This window comes from Hemicordylus capensis, chromosome 1, assembly GCF_027244095.1.
Source record: "Hemicordylus capensis ecotype Gifberg chromosome 1, rHemCap1.1.pri, whole genome shotgun sequence".
NCBI classification, from domain to species: Eukaryota; Metazoa; Chordata; class Lepidosauria; order Squamata; family Cordylidae; genus Hemicordylus; species Hemicordylus capensis.
In genome coordinates, this window is record NC_069657.1 from 268,464,606 (window position 1) to 268,486,767 (window position 22,162).

Genomic DNA, 22,162 nt, shown 5'->3' on the forward strand with positions numbered 1-22,162 from the left:
CTATTCTCAATGCATCACTTATAGCAATGGAAACGAGAGGAACACATTCTTGTGATGTGGACTAATATACAAGTGGTAGATTGTGGGAGTGGTAATGGAATGGCAAAATAGAAAGAAATGCCAAGATGCTGAGTATCACACTGCCATTCTTGTATTACATCACACCCACAGTTTATAGCAAGCCCATATAACATTTTTTCATTTGGTGGTAGAGGTCATGGTGATTAGATTACGATGTATGTACTGGGGCTATGGGCTGGTTCCTTATGTACAGATTTTCTCACCAGTGTGGCAGTGATGGAAAAATATGTCTGCTAAAATTCTCTTCAACATACCACTATTTCAGATTTTTTGAATTTTTTCCTCTTAACTCAATATGATTGTTTGTTCTAAAAAGCATTGGCAGAAATAATTATTTCAGAGAAATGAAATATATTCTTCCATTTCTCTGAAATAGACAGACACCAAAGGGAAGCCTCTTTGGGGGAGCTCCTTTCGTGGATGGCGAGGGCTAGTCCCCTGGCCCAGGAATGAGTGAGTGTGTGTGTGTTCTGCTTGTGTGTTAGTGGTGGGTGGATGTATTATATTTTAGCTTCTTGTTTTAAGTCTTGGGTGAGATTAGTTTCTAATGTGTCTGGGTTTTTCTAGAGATGGGGAGACGGGACGTATCCACTGATTATGGGGCAGCTATTCTGGTGGTGGTGGTGGGGAATAGAAGAAGTAACATTGGTAAGTGAGCAGGCTGTTACAGGGGAAGGGAGAGAAAAAATCTACTAGCCGTTTCCCCTTCCAGCTGTCCAGACCTTGGGGAGCAGTGGCAACCACCCATGGAGTCTCACTTTGCTCCTTTGTAATGCCAGGTTGGTCCAGAATAAATTGGAAATCATCCATGATCTGATTCTGGATGAAGGGGCAGACCTGATATTGCAAATACTTGGTTGTGAGAGGCTGGTGGCCTAATCTGGTCCCAGCTTCTCCCTCCAGCGTGCTCAGTTGAGGAGCAGGTAAGGGGACATGGGCGGGGAGGTGGAGTGGTGGCTATGGTCCATAAGAATACCATCTTCCTTGCCAGGATCCCTGTCGAAGTGTCTGCCATATTAAATGTGTGTACTTAAGTTTGGGGACCAGGGATAGACTGGGACTTCTGTTGGTGTACTGATCACCTTGCTGCCTGACGGAGTCCCTAACTGAGCTGGTGAACTTGGTCTCGGGCTTGACGTTGGAGTCTTCCCCGGCCTGTGGTGGTGGTGGACTTCAGTGTTCTCTATGGGACCAATTTGTATGGGGTGGTTAAGGAGTTCATAGCAGCCATGACAACTGTGGGCCTATCCCAAGTGATCTAGGAACTGATGCATGTTGCTGGTAACATGCCTGATATGGTTTTTTATTCTGATCAAGGTGGTATTCTTTGAGTGGGGACTCCTGTGATTTCCCCATTGTCATGGACAGACCACCTTCTGGATAAGGTTGGTCTTACAACCACGTCCCGCAGGGGTGAGGGGCCTATTATAGTCTGCCTGAGAAGGTTATTGGATCCAGCAGGATTCCAAGAGGAAGGATATAGTGTTGGCTCTGCCAAAGATCCTGTTGGTAGACTTGTGGAGAATTGGAACAAGAAACTCACCAGGGCAGTAGACATGATCACTCCTAAGTGTCCTTTCCGACCCGCTTTAAAACTGGTCCCTTGGTATACAGAAGAACTACTGGGGCTGAAGCTGCATGGTAGATGACTGGAGTGCATGTGGAGAAAGACTCTCCTCAAATCCAACAGATTATAACATAGAGCGCATTTGAAGATCTATGCTTAGGCGATGTGTGCAACAAAGAAGTGATTCTTTTCTGCCTGTATTGAATCTGCAAGCTCACACCCAGCAGAGTTGTTCAAGGTTGTGAGTGGTCTAGTATGTGCCCCTCCCCACTTTAATCAGAATTTGGAACCATCAATTACTTGCTGTGACACCTTTAATGAGTTTTTTGTGTGCATAAAATATCTTGTATTTGGCCTGATATAGACCCTCAGATTGAGGGTCTTAGTTAGTAACTTAGACTCAGTTACTGCGGTGTTTGATGCGGAGCTGTCCAGCAACTCCTCTTAGGTGGTTAGGCTGGATCAGTTCCAGTTTGAGACTCCTGAGGATGTGAACAAGCTGCTTGGAGCGATGTGGCCTACCACTTGTTCTCTTGACCCTTGTCTCTCATGGCTTATACTATCAGGCAGCGGGGTTGTTGTAGAGGCCTGGTAGATGTTATAAATGCTTCTCTGAGCAATGGATGCCTCCTTGTCATAAGGAGGCAATCATTAGACCTCTTCTGTATTGAAGGAGTTACACTGGCTGCTGATATGTTTCTGGGCAAAATACAAGGTGTTGGTCATAACCTGTAAAGCCCTAAACAGCTTGGGCCCTGGGTATTTAAGAGAATGTCTTCTTCGTTATGAACCCCATCGCCCATTGAGATCATCAGGAGAGGTCCGTCTGCATTTGCCACTGGCTCGTCTGGTGGCTACTCAGTGACGGGTCTTTTCCGTTGCTGCCCTGAGGTTTTGGAATGCACTCCCTAGTGAAATAAGAGCCTCCCCATCTCTGACAACTTTTTAAAAGTCTTTAAAGACGCATCTATTCACCCAAGCTTTTAACTGGTATTGTTTTGATTGTTTTAATGTTTTTAGAATATTGTTTTAAAATTTTAAATTGTGTTTTAAATTTCTTGCTTTTAATATTTTTGTTTTTGTTTTTAATTAATGTTTTACTTTTTAATCTTCTTGTAAAACGCCCAGAGATGTAAGTTTTTGGAAGTATAAAAATATGCTAAATAATAAATAATAATAATAAATAATAATTTCTGAAGAAGCCTGCATTGGATCCCTCAGAGTTAAGCAACTATAGGCCTGTCTCGAACCATCCATGTCTGGGCAAGTTAATTGAGAAGGTGGCGGTGTCCTAGTTCCAGGCTGTCTTGGAGGAAATTGTTTATCTAGACCCATTTCAAACTAACTTTCAGGTGGGTTGTGGGGCAGACACATTAAATGGAAAACCACGCCCAAATACTTCTAGAGCTTGACTTGTTGTATCTTGGCCATCAATTTGCCACTTATGTTGCACAAATTTCTTCTCAAACAGCGTGATCTTGGTCTTCAGATCGTTAATTTCTAGTTCTTCCTATTGGCAGTGTATAGCAAATTTTCAAAGGGCTGTGCACAAGCCTATCTCTGTAAAGGAGAGAATTGCTGTGTAATCTGCTATGACACTAGCATGTCTATTTCATAGTAGTCATATTCCAACATTTGTCAAAAATAAGCTGTATGAAAGAGCTCATGTGATCCAGTGGATAAAAAATCATACTTAAATCTGGAAGAACTATATAACATTCTCATTTGGCAGAACTACATAACTTTCTCTACCCCTCAGTTGTTTTGAGGAACAGCTTAGGTCAGCGTTATCTTAGAGAATGACTTATTGATTGATTGATTGTTAAATTTATATACCGCCTTTCATTAAACCAATCCCAACTCGGTTTACAGCAAAATTTAAAAAAAAGATTGTAAAAAAGACACAATTAAAATGTTAAGCTAAAAATACAAAACAAATCTGATTAAAAATGTAAAATAGAAGCATAAAAGCAATAGAGTACAAAGAGCAGCAGCAGAGACAATAATATAAAAGCCCGGGTAAAAAGCAACGATTTAACATGCTTTCTAAAAGATTCTTCTGCATGATCCCCACCGCACGCTAAGGTCATCTGAGGAGGTCTGTCTCCAGTTACCACTGGTTCGTCTGGTGGCGACTCAAAGGCGGGCCTTCTCTGTAGCTGCTCTTGGGCTGTGGATTGTACTCCTCGTAGAAATCCGTAATCTGAGCTTGTTATTGGCCTTCAGGAGGGCCCTTACAACTTATCTGTTTGGCCTGGCCTTCCAGGGTTTTTAAATTGTTGTAATTCCCCCCCCCCCTTTTTCTTTTTCAACTTTAAACATATTTTTCAATTTTTTAATTGAAACATTTTAATATATATTCCAATTCAGTTCAGATCAATATAGCATACTTATAATATCAACCAACAGAACTGTATAGATAGTATAAGACCGCTACTTAAAATCAAAACTACTATTTTAAACATATCAAAGTAATGATAGTTTCCACATTTCATGAATAAGGTCAGAGTTTTATATACACTCTATATAAAAGATATATTTTTTGCAAATGCGATAGAATTGTGATTCTTTTCTCTGGTTTTTCATTATCTTTAGTTTATCTGAATTTTTTTCTAAAATTGCCCATGACCGTACTTTATTGTACCATCTCTCCACATTTAATTTATATAGTAGTTTCCATTGCTGTGCCATAATTACTTTAGCAGCCAGGATTAAAAAAGTAACTAATTCTTTATCTTCAGCTTTGGTATTATTTCCTGTAAAGAGATATAGTAAAGCCAAGTCTGGAGAATACTCTACTCTTTGGTTCATTTTTATATTGTTGTAAATGTTTGGCCTGGTCCTCCAGGGTTTTAAACTTTAAATGTTTTAACTGTTAATTGGTTTTATGCTGTTTTTATAGTTTTGATTATAATTGTTTTTATTTTGATGTAAACCACCCTAAGCCATTTTCATATAAATTGAATGAATGAAAGAATGAATAATTTTTTATCATTGCCTCATTTGAACAAGTCACTAACTTTTCTGTAGGGGCTGAACGTTTATGACCTACCTCTCAATTGTTCTGAGGAAGAAAAAGATAGTAAACTACTTCTAGGATGAGAGTGAACACTATTTTATCAAATATAGATAACAGTCTTAACGTTTTAGGTTATCTTCTGTAGAATTATTATTGTGTGAATTATATGCAACAAGTTAATGCATTTTGCTAATTTGTTTCCTAGGTTAACTTCTCAGTCTGGTGCTACCTTACCAAATGGGCGTAGTTTATGTAAGTATTTTGGTTGCTTTGTTTATGACTCCCTCCCATAGACTTTTCTGGCATAGTAGATGATTTCCCTTCATCCTTCTGTGCCTGCAATGTTTATTTTTGCCAGTGCAAACCATTGTCTCCTATGGGATAATATATCTATCTATATTAGGTACAATACATAGATTGTACCTAATATAGATTGTGACTGGTGTCACATGTGCTTTAAGTGCAGTCTTCATATGGTTGTTACACTGAAGGCACTGGAATAAAATACAAAAATCTGTTGTAAAACAGGAAGCTGTGGGTTGTATCTTAGCTTACTACTGTACTTATGACTGTGCCTTTCTGTAGCTCCCCTGTTCATGGAAGGAGTTTCACCAGTGCACTGGTATGTGTATATGCAACCTCATGGAATAAAGGGGAAAGGAGTGATTTTATTATGAGGTTAAAGGAGCACTGTTTGTTTTTAAGAAAGTGGGAGAAGGGTTAGGACTGGGTTAAGGACTAAATTGCTAGAAGTCGTAAAGAGATCTTTTAGGCACATTACTGATTTGTCAAGGTCTAATGTGAGAGTAATGGTTCTGCATGGAAAGTGGTAGACACAAAGCATTTACTTTGTTAATGTCCTTAATGCATATATCTTTCATGTTTTCACTTTTATCCTTGCAAAGCATGTTATCCCCTAGAATTTGAATTAAAATGTTTTTTCTGCAAATTAAATTAAAATAACTTAAATTTTTCAGCTCTCAAAAGCCATTCCCTTCGAGGGGAGAAAAAGGGAGATGGGGACCATGCTTGCATAAATGGTGGTAGAGAAATCAGAAAAAGTTGTCGATCCAGAAAAAACAGATTTGAAAGTTTGAATCAGAGTTTACTATTTGACCAGCTAGTAAACAGGTATGTGGGAATCTTCCAACAGTAATAATTTCTATATACTTTGCTAAAATTGTGTTGTAATAAAATTTTTGTATTATAAATTTTGCATTTTTGTTTCGAGCTTGAAACAAAATACGGATGGCTGAAATGTTGTGTCGAAACAGCAGTTGACCTTGGTTCTTTTGATGAAACAAACTCAAAATGTTTTGAGAAAACATGTCCATAGGGAACAATGGGGAAACTTTAAGCACCCCATTGTTCCCCATGGGATTCTATGGGGGTTTGGGGAAAAGGTTAAACATTGCCTGCATGCCCATTTCTTTTGTGGGCTTGATGGTAGGTAGCATTCATCATGCCCTACCACATAACCCACTTTAATGTCCCTAGGAGCTACCAATGGAATGTTTTGAGTTCTGAGCTTGAAACAGGCCTTTCAGTATGCACCTGCCCACTCACTGAGGACACCTGAGGATTCTATGCTCTGGGTTCCCACAGGTTAATTATGTTACAGGTAAACAATAATAGAACTGTATCAGGAATATGCACAGCACAAACAAAAGAAATTGAAAGTCTAACACAAAGTCTGATTAAACAAACTTTTCTCTAGACTAAACTCCCTGAAGCCAAAGCCCTGGCTTACTTGTCTTGAACTTGCCAAATTCTGGTTGAGAATTCAAACTTCTTGCCCTCCTGGCTTCCCATGACTTGCAGAGACCTTTTCCTGCAACCAGGTCTCATGGCCACATGTCCTCCTCTGAATCCCCAGCCACTTCACACAAATTCAAAACGCCCAAGTTTTGAACTGAACACAAACGAAATACCTCATCTCGTTAAAGATTTATTGATAGGCAAGATGAAAGGTATAATGTGATTTCTAACAGTAACAAGTACATGTAATTTACAAACTATTATTGTATTGCTACTTCTAAAAATAATAAACTAGATAGAAATTGTATCTTGAGTAGTTTCCACTGCTGCAGGTTCTAAAATGTTGGTTGCCACATGTCCATTCAGCCTGTCAAATTGTTCCTTTCAATGGAATCCAGCAGGTCAGTGATCTCTGAGGTGATCCCGGATCATTCCCAGTATGGGTAATGTGCCTGTGCAGTAGCCTCCGGAAGGATTTCACAGCTCGCCAAAGTGCTCTCTAGTCCCACCCTTTGCTTGCAAGGCACACCCAGTATTTTTGGTGGCAGAGCACCATTTCGTCAGTTCCTTCACTTTGGCTTTTGACCCAGACTGTTTTAAGGATACTTTGTTGGTTAGCAATTTTTGGCCTAATGGTCTCTCATAAAACCTTTTAAGAAGTGTGCTTCATGTGGCGGCACTCTCCTGACGCCCGATAGACATGAACGTTGTCTACTGTGTTTAGGAGAGGACCACGACAATCGTACTTGTAAGATCTGTCTTTCCTTCTCTAAGCGGACTTGAAAAAGGACAGAGTTGCGGCTAAGGGCTGCCTTGTATGAAGCTGCTTTGTGCCCCCCTACTTCTGCACCACGTTCCCCCTTAGCGACAACCATTTCGACCAACAACATGCCCCATCAATATTGGGGTCTTATGTTGTTGCCAGAGAGAGCCTCCCATTCCAAACATGATGAATCAGAATGCTCTCAGGAGTTCTTTAAGATGTTGCATGAGATCCCTTTAAGGGTGGTCATCATATTTTATTTATTTTATTTATTCAATTTATATACTGCCCTTCCAAAAATGGCTCAGGGCTGTTTACAACAGAATAAAAACAATTAAAACCAGTTAACAATTAAAATAATAAATAACAAAAAATAGCAGAAACACCGAGAAGATGACACAGTGTTGTGTTCAGCTTCCAAGCATCATAAGATCTTCGCTTCGGCATCGGCATTGCTATCTGCCACCTCAATGCCAGAGTCTGCTCATTGATCGAGATCAACGACTATTGAAAGCAAGACCCTCCCTCAACTCCGCTGCCAATCCCATTCACTGATGTCAAGCCTGACTCTGGCAACTAACTTAAGAACATAACTGTCCTGCTGGAGCAGGCTCAAGGTCCATCTATTCTAGCATCCTGTTTCACACAGTGGCCCACCAGATCCCTCTGAGAAGCCTACAGGCAGGGGGTAAGGACTTGCCCCCTCGCCTGCTGTTGATCCCCTGCAACTGTTGTTTAGCGGCATCATGTTTCTGAGGCTGGAGGTGGCCTACAGCCACCAGACTAGTAGCCATTGATAGACCTGTTCTCCATGACTTTGTCTAAGCCCCTTTTAAGGCCATCCAAACTAGTGGCCATCACCACATCCTGTGGCAACTTCTTATGCTTGACATTGCTCTCCATCTCCTTCCATGGTCCAACACATCATGCCGACCACATCAAGTTCTTCATTCTCTTCCTGGCCGGAGTTACTTATAATATCTGAAGAACTTCCCTTGAATTTGATTTTGGTACAGTTGCCAGCACAGACATCGACCCTGGTGTCAGTACCTGCACAACCTTTGGTACCAATGCTGTTGCCTTCTTCGACTTCAGTGTTGACAGTGATAACAGTGATGTTGACCCAACCCTCAACTTTAAGTTGCCTGTTACCAGTTCCTTAAAAGGTTTCTATCACTCTGATATCAACGGTGATTCTGGCGACTCTTAACTCTAAATCCACCATAACGCAGAGCCCTGTCATGTGGTCAATCTCAGGATTGATTTCCCTATGACATCGATGTTGAGAGAGCTTTCTGCAGGACATCGAATCCCTTTTGGGCTCTACACTTGCAACCTCTGGGTCAGCTTTCAAGGGTTACTCATTGCATGGCTTAGATACCAAAGATGACATGGGTTCTGCCCTCATACCATTCCAAAGACACCTCTGCTTCCCTGACGAAGGTTACTCTCCTCTCTACGTACCTTGTAGGGAGTGACACCACTTTGCAGATCCAGCTTACTCCTTGCTAAAATGGTGGAGCTCCCCTGGATATAGCCCATGGCTATATCGTATTATGGGGTGTCGCAGGAATCTCTACTGTATGCCCTCCCTGGTCTTGCCCTACGACTATGATGAATTCCTTTTATGGCAGCTATGGTAAATGAGGTCTGACTCTGTTCCCCAAGGTCAGAGACTAGGGAAGGGACGTGATGCCTCTTTCCAAAAGCCTCTGGATCCACCCCCGCTCTCACAGCCTCCTGTGGAGCAGCCCCCAGTTCCTATCAGGGATGTACACACTCACATTACATCATCAAAAGTTCAAATAATTTCTACCCCAACCTTGGCAGGACAAGCCTCAAATTCCTGACAAACCAAATTTGGATTATGACGTTACCTCATATTCTGATTCTAAGGCAGACTCTGTCTTAACAGAAAATCCTTCTGATTCATCACTGAACATAAAAGTCCCTAACCCTTCTTTTGGCTTTCCTAAGGAGAAGATCAAATGTTACCATGTACAAGTAACTGAAATGGCCAGTTCTGGAATTGGAGCTAAAGTCACCAACTCCCAAAGTCAAAAGATCCTGTATATGACATTAGATCCTCCTCTGTTACTCAGTCAGCAACACTTCCCATGCTGCCAGTTTTCAACAATTCAACTAAGTCAGTTTGGGATGCCCCTGCACCCTCCTTTCCCACATCTAAATGTTTGGAAAACCTCTATAAAGTTCAAGACAATGACTGTGCCATAGTAGTGGACTGCACCACGAGGAGTAGAATGGGAAGGAAGTGTTCTGCCCTGGTAGAAAAGGAGGGAAGAAAATTCTACTCAGCTTCTTGCCTCTCTGTTAAAATAGCAAATTATATTGCCAGTATGGCCAAATACCACTATTCCATCTGGGATCACGTTGAGGACATGAAAGGTGCTCTGAAGCCCTTGCGTACTAAGTTCAATGAAATTCTGCCTAAGTTTGCTGGTGTTTCCTAATCACAGCCAAACATTTCACAGAAATTGAGTCCTGGTCACTTGCAGGAGCTGTCTCTTTAGGACACCATGCTTGGCTTCGCTCCATCTCTCTCCAAATGGACATGAGAAAGAAAATAGAGGGCCTGCCCTTTGAGGGAGATGGCTGTTTAGTTCCAAAACTGATTATACAATGGAAAAAAATGGAAACATCTAAATACACGGCAAACATTCACAACTGATGCTTCACAATCTTATATATAAGGCTTTAAGAAATACACTAGACAAAGATTTCAGTTGAACATGTCTGGCTGCAGAGACTACAGCAAACAATTCCATTATGGTCAGAAGAGATCCTATGGTCCCAAACAAAGGCAACATCAAAAATAAAAGAATCCTGAACAACCCAAACAGCGCCTTTGACTATTCTTGTCCCTCTGTCGTTCCTTTCAAGACAGCCTTCAGTTATTGGTCTCGCCCCTTTCTTCACAATCAGGTGCCACATTACATCTAACGCTGGATGTTAAGTACAGATGAAACTTGGAAAATTAGAATATCGTGCAAAAGTCCATTAATTTCAGTAATGCAAATTAAAAGGTGAAACTGATATATGAGACAGACGCATTACATGCAAAGCGAGATAAGTCAAGCAGCCTTAATTTGTTATAATTGTGATGATCATGGCGTACAGCTCATGAAAACCCCAAATCCACAATCCCAGAAAATTAGAATATTACATGGAACCAAGAAGACAAGGATTGTAGAATAGAACAATATCGGACCTCTGAAAAGTATAAGCATGCATATGTATTCAGTACTTGGTTTGGGCCCCTTTTGCAGCAATTACTGCCTCAATGCGTCGTGGCATGGATGCTATCAGCCTGTGGCACTGATGAGGTATTATGGAAGACCAGGATGCTTCATTAGCAGCCTTCAGCTCTTCTGCATTGTTTGGTCTCATGTCTCTCATCCTTCTCTTGGCAATGCCCCATAGATTCTCTATGGGGTCAGGTCAGGCGAGTTTGCTGGCCAATCAAGCACAGTACACTGTATACTTTTCAGAGGTCTGATATTGTTCTATTCTACAATCCTTGTCTTCTTGGTTCCATGTAATATTCTAATTTTCTGGGATTGTGGATTTGGGGTTTTCATGAGCTGTACGCCATGATCATCACAATTATAACAAATTAAGGCTTGACTTATCTCGCTTTGCATGTAATGCGTCTGTCTCATATATCAGTTTCACCTTTTAATTTGCATTACTGAAATTAATGGACTTTTGCACGATATTCTAATTTTCCGAATTTCACCTGTATCATCTCCACTAGATGTACCATCAAATTTACAACCACCCTATATTTCAAGTGATCAAATACGCCCTCCCAACTCCAACACTGGAAACAGAAGTGAAGTAACGCCTGGAGAAAGGGACGATAGAACCCATGCCATTGAAGGGCCTAAGGAAAAGTTTCTATTCTAGATATTTTCAAGTCCTGAAAAGGGATGGGAGCCTTCGCCCCATTTTAGACTTGCGGCATCAAAACAAATTCATTTATCCATGCATGCAAGTTTTGAATAATTATCCTACAAGGGCATCCTTTCTCTTAGCAGAGGAGGAATGGTTAGCAACCTTGGACATGCTAACTTTCATATAGAAATAAGACCAAAACACAGGATGTTTCTTTGCTTCACCCTAGGAGATCAGGCTTACCATTACACAGTGCTGCTGTCTGGACTCTTGGCCACACCTAGAGTCTTCATGAAGTACATGAGTGTGGTCATAGCCCATCTAAGGACTCAGGGAATCTCCATATTCCTTTACTTAAATGATTGGATGGTGACTTCCACCGTCAAAAGCTCCTTGTCAACCCACATACATTACATCTGGAATCGCTTCAAAACCTGGGCCTCCAGATCAACTGGAAGAAGTCCTTGATGAATTATTTTCTACATAGAAGCTCTATTGGACACACAAATGAAAAGAGCCTTCCTCCCAGAAGAAAGACACCTGTTTATTGTACACTTAATCTCCACGTGCAGGGCCATTCCAAAGTGGTCACAATGGATGCCTCTTTCAGGGGTTGGGGAGCACATTGCACAGGGACTGTGGAACTCTCATCAGTCTGTCCTCCATAGCAACTTCCTGGAATGTGGTCTTCCTGACTCTCAAATCCTTTCTGCCATTAATAAAGAAACTGTTCACCTTCTCCTGGACAACACTATGGCAATCGCTTATATCAGTTATCAAGGAGGAACGGGATCCAGGTCCCTTTGCAATTAAACAGTCCATCTATGGGGCTGGTGCATATTCCACAAAGTCTTCCCTTTAGCATTCCACATAAAGGGGTCAGACAACAGCTTAGCAGACTCCCTAAGCAGTAGAGGTGTCCACAAATCAATTTTTGCTATTTGATTTGAGCTCAAATTGAATCACAAAAACTTGAATTGATTCATTGAAAACAGCCGTCTTGGCCGGCTGCATTGATGAATCAATCTTGAACCACTTAAATTGATTCAAGCGGTTTGAACATCATTTTGAGGCCCATTTTTCTGAGAAAAATGGGCCTTAGAATGATGCTTTTTCCCCGAGGAGAGCTGGTCTAGCAATTGGGATTGCATGTCTACTTGGGAGAATGGTGCCCTGTCGGAAATGCACCTGCCCTGTCACTAAAGGCTGTTCTGATGTGATCTCTCCATGTTCTTTAATCGCATGTGAAGGTATTCATCACCCCCTACATTCACTCCAAAAACCTGTTTAAACATGGTTTGGGAGTATGTGCAGAGGGGCAACTTGGATGTACACACATCACATGTGATTAAAGGGTGTGCCAAAATTGCATGGGCACATCCTTTAGTGATGTCAGAGTGGGTGTTTTCTTGCTTCAGCCCCATCCTCCTCACACATCGGGGAGGCTGTTCATCTCAAACAGCTCAGTTTCTCTTTAGTTCATAGAATGGTATGGCCTTTCTCATTGAGAATAATGGAAAGTAGGAAGGGACTGATTTCACACTACATAGCTGATCACCATTCTGCTTGAACATTTTTCAGCCAATTTCAGCTCAGAGGAGGGTTAGCTTGTTGTTTTAAAAAATGAATTCTGGGAATTTGGGCCAGCTAATTTTCAAAAATGGCAGCTGGTGGCAAGCAGAGAGAACCTGGCCAACCCTATTCGGGCCCTGTGCCTCTCAACCTAGATTAGCTTGCATCAGCTGCTGCTGGCTTCTGCTAACCAGTCATGCAGGTGGCCTACCTTAATTTCCTCTCCCTGCTCTTTTCAGTCCCCTTTGTTGGGCTTTGCACCTCAAAATGAATGGAAAAGAACAGTTTTTAATGACAGTAATAATTTCCTAGTTGGCAGTCCTATCATATGCTACTTTATTTCATTCTCACTTTGGAATTCTGTACTTTTGGTTCAAATAGTCATACTATGAATTGGTATGTGTCCTTTCATCAAACAAAACTAGAGTTGTGGCAGGTGGCTTTGATGAGGGACTTTAGAGAACTGTGGTCACAGGCTTTGACTCCTTGTTTTTCAACACATCTGTAGTCATTTTAACTCCTGAATCATAGCTGCTGGCAAATGCTGTAATGTAGTCTACATAAAACCTAGATTGCTTGTTCTATAGATGATGATGTAGTTCATATTGAGACTTCTATATTGTATTTCAGTACTGCTGAAGCTGTTCTTCAGGAAATGGACAATATTAACATCAGACGTAATAGGCGATCAGGTGAAGTGGAACGATTGCGCATGTGGACAGATACAGAATTTGTAAGTTGAAGTCTCTTGGACTCAGGTTTTAAAAAATACACCTAGGTTTTGCATATGTTATGCAGCACTGAAAATGTTATTAATAAAAGTATTGATTTCATTTAATTTCTAATATATATGATCATTTCATTTGTGAACAAAAAATGCGTTGGAATACAGTTCCCTGTGTGTCTGCCTCATTTCTATGGCTCCTAAAATTGGGGCTGTGCTGTTTTGTGCAGCACACTGTCACTTATTACTTCAAGCAAGCATGTGCCCACCCTCCAATGTGGTCATCTGCTTAAAATCACAAGTTCCATTATTTTGAGATCAAATATTTCTGCAGGCTGTAAACTTGTGTACGTGCACACGCAATATCATAGTTATATTTGTTGCTATAACTACCTGCTCCATGTTTTTCTGTAGTACATAAGACAAACTGAAGGGAAGTGAAAACTTTCAGTACCTTGATCACCAACTGCAGTATCCAACTCATAACATTAACCAACTCATTAGTTATAAGTAAGCACCATTGAAATCAATGAGACAAATCAGTCATGACAGCTTAAGTTCTATTAATTTTAATCGGATTTAGTTATGACTAACTTAATCTGGACACTGCCCATTGTCTTTAATAACAGACTGTTGCATTTATTTTGCCTGTAAAATTAGCATCACTCCCCCCTCTTTCATCCTCTCTTGAATACAAATATAAGACTTTCCCAGAGCTGTTGGGGACTGTACAGTTAACTATGCAGTTTGGAAAACATGATGTATGTCTTTCTGTTTATAATGCAGATCATTGAACATAGTATGGATTACTCTGAGATTATTCTTATTCTAGGAAAACATGGATATGTATTCTCGAGTGAAGAGGAGGAGGAAATCATTGAGGAGAAATAGCTATGGAATCCAGAACCATCATGAAGTTTCTACTGAAGGAGAAGAAGAAGGTAATGATGGCAGAAGTTAGCTAGTTAGCTTTGGTATGTGTTTTTGAAAACTATGAAATTATGCAGTAGGCAATCTATGGCACAAAGTTATGCAGTCACAGAGTTGCTGATATCCTGAAGTTTGTTTAGTTATATCCCAGGGATCAAAATTACCTTGACTGCATACATATTCAGTTTTCTGCTGTTGTCTAGTCTGTTGTCTTTAATTTTAAATCTTGTATCACCCATAAAATTCATCCTGATATATTAAAAAATATCATTTTGACTCAATTATATGCTTTATAAAATCAAACCATTTGCAAATTAACAGAAGCCCTTTAAAAGATGTTTTAAAAGAGCAATATGTGATTGTTGTATAATTTTTCAATATCTGTCTTTTCTTTTTAGAATCTCAAGAAGAAGATGGAGATATTGAGGCAGAGGAGGCAGAGGGAGAAGAAAATGACCGTCCCTATAATCTGAGACAAAGAAAAACAGTAGAAAGATATCAAGCACCTCCTATAGGTGAGAAAGATAAAACTAATTTTAGTCCATGTAAATGCCACTCTGGCTCAATCATAATAGTTGTGTCAATTGCACATTAAAAATGTATATAGACATATATAGTTATGCATGCATAAAACTTGTAGAAATCAGTGAATTTGAAGAAACATTTGATCAGAGAAGGAGGATACAATATCTTAACTTCTTCTTTGTGTGTCTTTTTATTCATCAAGATACCTCCCAGTAAGGATGTAGAGATTTGTGTAAAACTAACAAAACTGAGTTATACACAATTTTTAAAAAATGTACATTTGTTTGTCTTGTGCAGTACCAGCTCACCAGAAGAAAAGAGAAAATGCATTGTTTGACATTCATAGATCTCCTGCCAGAAGAAGCCACATCAGGTAGATTACACTATTAGAATATTTCCCATTAATAATTAGTTGGTCTATAGAATTTCAGGAGGAGTTCTTTGAGAAAAATGGTAAGAAGGGGATGCATTTTGTTGCTTTAACAGGTGGATGAAAGGTTAGTGTTTGCTTTTTTGTGATACTTTGGGTTGGAATTAGACTTTGTGTGAGCAGATAGAAGCACTGTTCATGGAAGGTGTCTCTGTCTGATTGTTGGCAGTTACCAGCCCTCTCTGCTGGACTCTCTGCTCTATTCCAACTCATTACCAAGGAACCTCAAATCCTCAGAAATGGCTTGTGTGAGCTTCCTTCTGCTTGCACCGAATCCATCCTTTGTCTATTTTCTTCCTCTCAAGTATAAAATGTTGAAATTGATATCTGATGTGTTTGAAATACAGTATATGAGGACAGGCTTTAACTACAAGCTGCTTGCTATTTGAGCTATTTATGAAAATGAAGACAGTATAACTTAAGATTTGAATGTGTTGAATGCCATTTATATGTTGGGATTAGGCATTACATGCTGTACTTAGGGACTCTGTTCCCCCCCTCCGCCTGCATAGGAGAAAGAAGCATGCCATTCATAGCAGTGATACAACCTCCTCAGATGAAGAACGCTTTGAAAGAAGAAAATCTAAGAGCATGGCAAGAGCAAGAAACCGGTACTACATTTTATTTTGTCATTCAGCATGTAGAACAATAACTTGATTCAATAAACTTGAGCTGGTAAAGTTTGCTATACATATTGAAGCTGCTTTACACTGAGTCAGACCACTGATCCATCTAGGCTGATACTTTCTCTTCTGGCTGGGAGAGATTCTACAAGTTCTTCGACGTGGTCTCTGGCTTTTACACCAATGGGCTATGTGCCTGTGGAGAGACCTCGTTGGAACCTAACAAGCTCAATTCTCTTGCTTTGGGTGGGAACCCTGCCCCCAGCCGCTATATGCGGCTGCGCCACTCCTCATCCCCTCAGTCTTTCGTTGTCCGTGTTTCAGTCAACATCGTGGAGTCTGCAGCTTGGAAACAAATAGGATTATTGTCTATTCCATCCCCCCCCCGCTTTCTTTTCTCTTCTTTCTTTAGTTTCTTCATATAGTAACATTTTTCTCTTGGCATGTTACTTTTTGTGTGTTTCTTTCCCTCTTATAGAGCTCTGATCTCGGCTGGGACGGAGCTTGGTGGCCGGTCGGCCTACGGCGTTTATGCCGGGCACCACAAACTTCAACAAATGTTTTCGCTGTGGATCTAAGATCCCTTCACCCGATACTCATACTAAGTGTCTTCTTTGTTTGAGGAGAGTCCCACCATGTTGAGACCTGTCTTCACTGCCAAAGGTTTACGAATCAGGCTCGCAAGAATAGGGCTTCTTGCCTGCGCGTGGGCCTGTGGGATCTAGCTCTCTGTTCATCTGAGACATTATCGCTGAAGCGGTCAGTTAAAATGGCTTCATAGGTACAGCCTGACCATCCTGAATCCACTCCAGTGGACACTGATATTCTGGTCTCGATACCGGTATCGACGCTCCCATCGTCATTCCTTTGACAGCTTCGAGCGCTTTGATGCGCTCAGAGGACTTGCCTCAACACCCTCTACCAGCTGGTCCTGATCCTTCCATGTCCCCCTTGGTGTTGAAACCGAAGAAGAAGCTGAAGTTGCCTCAGGACTTGCTGGTGGGGCAACACCTTTCCCGATCCTGAAGAAGACGAAGAATGCGGCAGCTTCTGGGTTGGTAGGCCTTGTGACCAAAAAGCCTAGATCGGACTCACTGTTAGCTGGAGAGTCGATGGAACCCGAGTGGGTGCAACTGCGTAGAGAACAGTCGGTAGTAACTGACAAACCTGGCTATGTTTCGTCGGGAAAGGAGGCCTACTGATGGGGCAGATGCGTCATGGCTGCCTCGACATAGATAGCTGCCTTGTCGGCATCAAGAGTGTCTTTCGCCTAGGGATCATGGCTCTCGTTGGGGCTCTGAAGATTGATCCTCTGTTTACAGACAGGATCGGGACTAGGACCACCGTGAGTCTTTGTACACGGATCGGTACCAGAGCTCGAAGCATCATTCTCCTTTGGACGAGGTGGCGCTGTCTTACAGTGTTTGGCATCGTGACTTCGGATCTTATAATCGATATCGTGGAGATTATCGTTCGGACTACTTGGACTATGTGAGGCCTTGATATGGCCCTCGCTACTCAGAGGATCTAGTGTGTGGGAGTTGTGGATCTGTTTGGGACTACTGCACGCCCCCCTCTCACTTTGAAGGGAGGCCATGCCCACGATCCCCACATTGTTCCCCTCGGGATCCTCTGATCCTACCCGCTGCCTGCGGTTCCTGATCCTACCCGCTGCCTGCGGTTCCTGATCCTACCCGCCGCCTGCGGTTCCTGATCCTACCCGCCGCCTGCGGTTCCTGATATGCAGCAAGTCTCGCTCTCTACCCAGGTGCTACCAGCGGAACTCCCCTACTCGATACCGATGGATAAGGTTAACAATCCGAAATCCCCTACAGTCTTGGTGGTAGTAGCACAAGCTCTTTCAGTGCCACCTGAGTCAGAAGATGACAGTGCTTCTAGCTCTCTAGAATTGGAAGGTGTACCCAAGGGCTCCTCTCCACTGGATATACAGTCGGACTCTAAACCTGTTGCCCCATCAGAAGATATCAAACTATACTCTGCATACATAGCGAGAACGGCCTCAGCCTTGGTTGTGAGCCTCAGTACGCAACAGAAAGGATGGGCAGTATAGAAATTGGAATAAATAAATAAATAAAAATAAATAAAAGGGGAATTGGACCCCTTGTTTAGCCTCATTGATGCAGAGGCCAAGGTACCAGTCACTTTACTTCTTAACTCGGCCTTGTTGGGCATCATGAAAGGCCACTGGAAAAAGCCAATGACCCTATCACAGCTTAATTAGGCACTTGGAGAACTTTTTAAGAGTGCAATTACAGGATGATATCACAAGGAATCATCCCACTCCTAAGGAATCATCTCACCCCTAACTCCATCGTCGTGGAGACATCCCTACAGAAGACTAGGGGTCACAGCCAGTCGGCTCCAGGTGACAAGGAGGGTAGAAAACTGGACTCCTTTGGGAAAAGGCTCTATTCAGCCTCGGCTCTTCACTTGAGAGTAGCTAATTATCAGGCCTACAATGCCAGATATAATCACTTTCTGTGGGAGAAAGTGGCCCCCTTTCTGGACCAACTGCCACAGGATAAGCATGATCCCGCCAAGGTGTTCCTGAGAGAAGTGATACAGGTTGCCAAACAAGAACTATATTCGGCCAGACACTTGGTGGAGTGCACGGCCAAAGTAATGGCCACGTCAGTAGCACTCGGGCGACATACCTGGCTGCATTCCTCTGGACTGACTTACAAGATACATGCTAGGGTGGAAGATCTCCCCTTTGAGGGCTCTAGCCTATTCACTGAACAAACTGATGATATGCTTCAGAAAGTCCAGAAGCTGCGGAGCACAGCGAGGTCCATGTCCTATTCTTCTCCAGCTTCTAAACAACAAAAATCTACCCGATGGTCACCTTAACAGCAGAAGGCTTCTCCACAGCAGCAATCCTCTTCTGATCAGCCATTTCGTGACAACAGATTGCAGTCCCGATACAAATCGAACCGTCAACCTAGCAAACAGGCTTTCCAAAAGCAGCGACCTGGCCCCTTTCCAAAGAAGCAATGACTTGGGGGGGTTTCTGGACTCACCTGGTCTCATTTTCAGAGAAATGGGACGAGGTGACCATGGACCAGTGGGTCCTTACAATCAAATGCTTGGGCTACGCCCTCGAGTTCTGTGGGATGCCACCCATGTCCGGGATCGTTTTGACTCCATACACTCCGGAATTGGACCAGGAGGTTTCTGCCCTGCTATCCAAAGATGCGATAGAATGGATCGTCAATCCGGGGAGTCCCGGTTTCTACTCTCAGTACTTCATCGTGCTGAAATCAGATGGAAGTTGGCGTCCTATCTTAGATCTCAGGGCTCTGAACCGTCATCTAGTATACAAACTATTCCGAATGCTCTTGATACCAACCATCATGACCATCCTAGAAAAGGACATGTGGATGGTGTCACTCGATCTAAAGGACTCATATTATCATGTGTCTATTCGCCCCCAATGTCGGCGCTTCCAGATGGGGGGACCCCCTACCAGTTTAAAGCCCTACCGTTTGGGCTCACAACGGCTCCCAGGATTTTTACAAAGTGTCTTTCCCCAGTGGTGGATTTCCTACAGGAATGCAGCCTACAAGTACTGCCATACTTGAACTATTGGCTGGTCCTGGCAAACACCAAGCAGGTGTTCTGGACACCCTCGAGATGGTCATAGACATCCGGCAGGGCTTGGGTTTCCAGATCAACTTTAAGAAATCCCAACTGGAACAGACCCGCAGAATTCAATTCATTGGGTTGATCTTTGACACAACCTCAGAAATGGTATTTCTGCCAGAAGCACACATTCGTACCCCATCGAGGCTGGCCGCAACGTTCCTATCCGGAGGTCTCCAGACCATGGACTCGGTGCAACATGGCAGCCACCACTTATATGCTTCCTCTGGTGCGCCATTGGATGCAAATAATCCAACATTGGTTCTTAGATGTATTCGACCCCCTTTGGCATCCAGCCTGTTCAGAATAGACACCTCCGCATGGGTTCAGGAAACTACGGCCTGGTGGGCCGAGAGCCGTCATCTGACCGTGGGCGCTCCCTTCAGGATCCCCTGGTCTCGGGTGATTACCACCGATGCATCGGAGCTCGGTTGGGGTGACCACCTGGATGGTTTTCGCCTGAGCGGACATTGGTCCCCCAGGGAATGGACTTGACACATCAACTACTTGGAGTTGCTGGCCATTTTCAAAGCACTCAAGAGGTTCCTACCAGTGATTGCGGGTTACTCAGTGATGGTCCAAAAGGACAATACAACAGCACAAGCCCATGTCAACAGACATAGTCTTCAAAGAGCCTTTTGTTCCTGTCAATGGATCTTTGGCACTGGTGCATGGTACATGCAGTGTCACCTCAAGCGGTGTACATTCAGGGGTCCATGCATGTCCAGACGGACACGTTGAGCTGGATGGTGTTGGTCTTACACGAGTGGACCTTGGACCAGGATGTTCTCACAGACATTTTCACAGAGTGGGCTGTCCCGGTTCTGGACCTATTTGTTTCCAGGGACAATGCTCAGTGTGCCCTCTATTGCTCCAGAGGGTGGGAGGGCAAGGGCTTGTTAGGGGATGCCTTTGTCCTGTCTTGGATGGGCCCTCTGTTGTACCTATTCTCCCCATTTCCACGCCTTCTGAGGGTGGTGAGCAAACGGAGACTGGAGCGGGCCAGGGCCATCCTGATAGCGCCTTGGTGGCCCAGGGGGCCTTGGTTTCCAGCCCTGAGGAGGCTGGCCGTGGCCTGGTTACACCTTCCTATTCTGCCGAATCTGCTATTGCAGGAGAGGGGTCAGGTTCTGCACCTAAACATTCGAGACCTTCACCTGATGGCTTGGAAGATCCTGCCGACTTCCCACCAAGCCTAAGGGACATTTTGGTTGCAGCTAGGAAACAGTCCACTAGGAAAGCCTACGATCATAAGTGGACTCGCTTTGGGTCCTTTGCTAACCTACATGGGTTTGATGTATATAACCTGTCTGTACAAGATGTTTGTAATTATTTGCTTTCACTTGAGGAATCTGGTCTCCAGCTGTCGTCCCTTAAGGTACATTTGGCTGTCATTGTGGCACATTCCCTGGTGACCCGGGCCTCTTAGTTTAAAGACCCATTAATTAAAAGTTCCTTGAAGAGTCTTTCCCATTTTTTTCCTGATGACCCTGTGCTGTCATCCATCTGGGATCTGTCTGTGCTGTTGACCAGATTGCTGGGGCCCCAGTTTGATCCTTTGGCTTCCATTGAACCCCGTTTCTTTACCTGGAAGGTCGCCTTTCTAGTGGCCATAACCTCTGCTAGGAGGGTGAGTTAATTACGGGCACTAAGAGTTGATCCACCTTATCTGCACTTTCACAAAGACAAGGTGGTACTTAGGCCGGCTGTACAATTTCTCCCTAAGGTGGTTTCTATGTTCCATCATTCTATGCCACTAACTGCCTGTATTTTTCCAGGATCCTTCCTCTGATGCGGAGCATAGGTTACATTGCTTGGACATTAGAAGGACATTGCCCTTCTACGTCCAAAGGTCTGCGGAGTGGAGGAAGACTCCTTCTCTGTTCATTTTCTACGAAGGGCCTCGTAAAGGCCTCCAAGTGCCTGCTCATTCTATGTCCAGATGGATACTTTCAACAATTGAGCTTTGTTGTAAATTGGCTCATAGTTACCTGCTACTGTTAAGGCCCACTCGGTCAGGTCCGTGGCGGCCTCTGTTTCTTTTGATTCTGCGGTCCTGGGACGTTGGACACTATTTGCCAGGCAGCTACTTGGGCTTCGCCCCATTCTTTTATCTGCCATTATGCTATTGATGCCAAGGCATGGAATGATGCTATATTTGGCAGGAGTGTCTTGCAAAAAAATTTCAGTTGATGTACTTTGTTTTTGAAATAAATACTTCTGGCAGATTATATATTGTCTCTGTTTCTTCCCTCTTCCATGGGTGCTAGCTTGTTATGAGCCCATTGGTGTAAAAGACAGAGACCACGTTGAAGAACAACAGGTTATTCACTTGTAACTTTGGTTCTTCTAGTGGTCATCTGTACTTTTACATACCTTCCTGTCCTTCCCGTGGGGTCTCCTGAAGGCAGACTCTGTGACTGAGGGGATGAGGAGTGGCACAGCCACATATAGAGGCTGGGGGTGGGGTTCCTGCTCAAAGTAGAATTGAGCTTGTTAGGTCCCGATGAGGTTTCTGCACAGGCACATAGCCCATTTGTGTAAAAGGACAGATGACCATTAGAAGAACCAAAGTTACAGGTGAGTAACCTG

The 22,162-nt window shown here is 43.0% G+C and overlaps 1 protein-coding gene across 3 annotated transcripts in view; it reads left to right on the forward strand.

Annotated features, from left to right (window-relative positions):
• ATAD2B (ATPase family AAA domain containing 2B) overlaps positions 1-22,162 on the forward strand; it is a 143,602-nt gene that overhangs the window by 36,278 nt on the left and 85,162 nt on the right. For all 3 annotated transcript variants that reach the window (XM_053285133.1, XM_053285134.1, XM_053285135.1), the window contains exons 3-9: positions 4,873-4,919; positions 5,645-5,798; positions 13,306-13,408; positions 14,232-14,340; positions 14,728-14,844; positions 15,152-15,227; positions 15,797-15,895. In XM_053285133.1, coding sequence (XP_053141108.1) covers positions 4,873-4,919; positions 5,645-5,798; positions 13,306-13,408; positions 14,232-14,340; positions 14,728-14,844; positions 15,152-15,227; positions 15,797-15,895 — 705 coding nt within the window. The remainder of the gene's footprint in view (positions 1-4,872; positions 4,920-5,644; positions 5,799-13,305; positions 13,409-14,231; positions 14,341-14,727; positions 14,845-15,151; positions 15,228-15,796; positions 15,896-22,162) is intronic.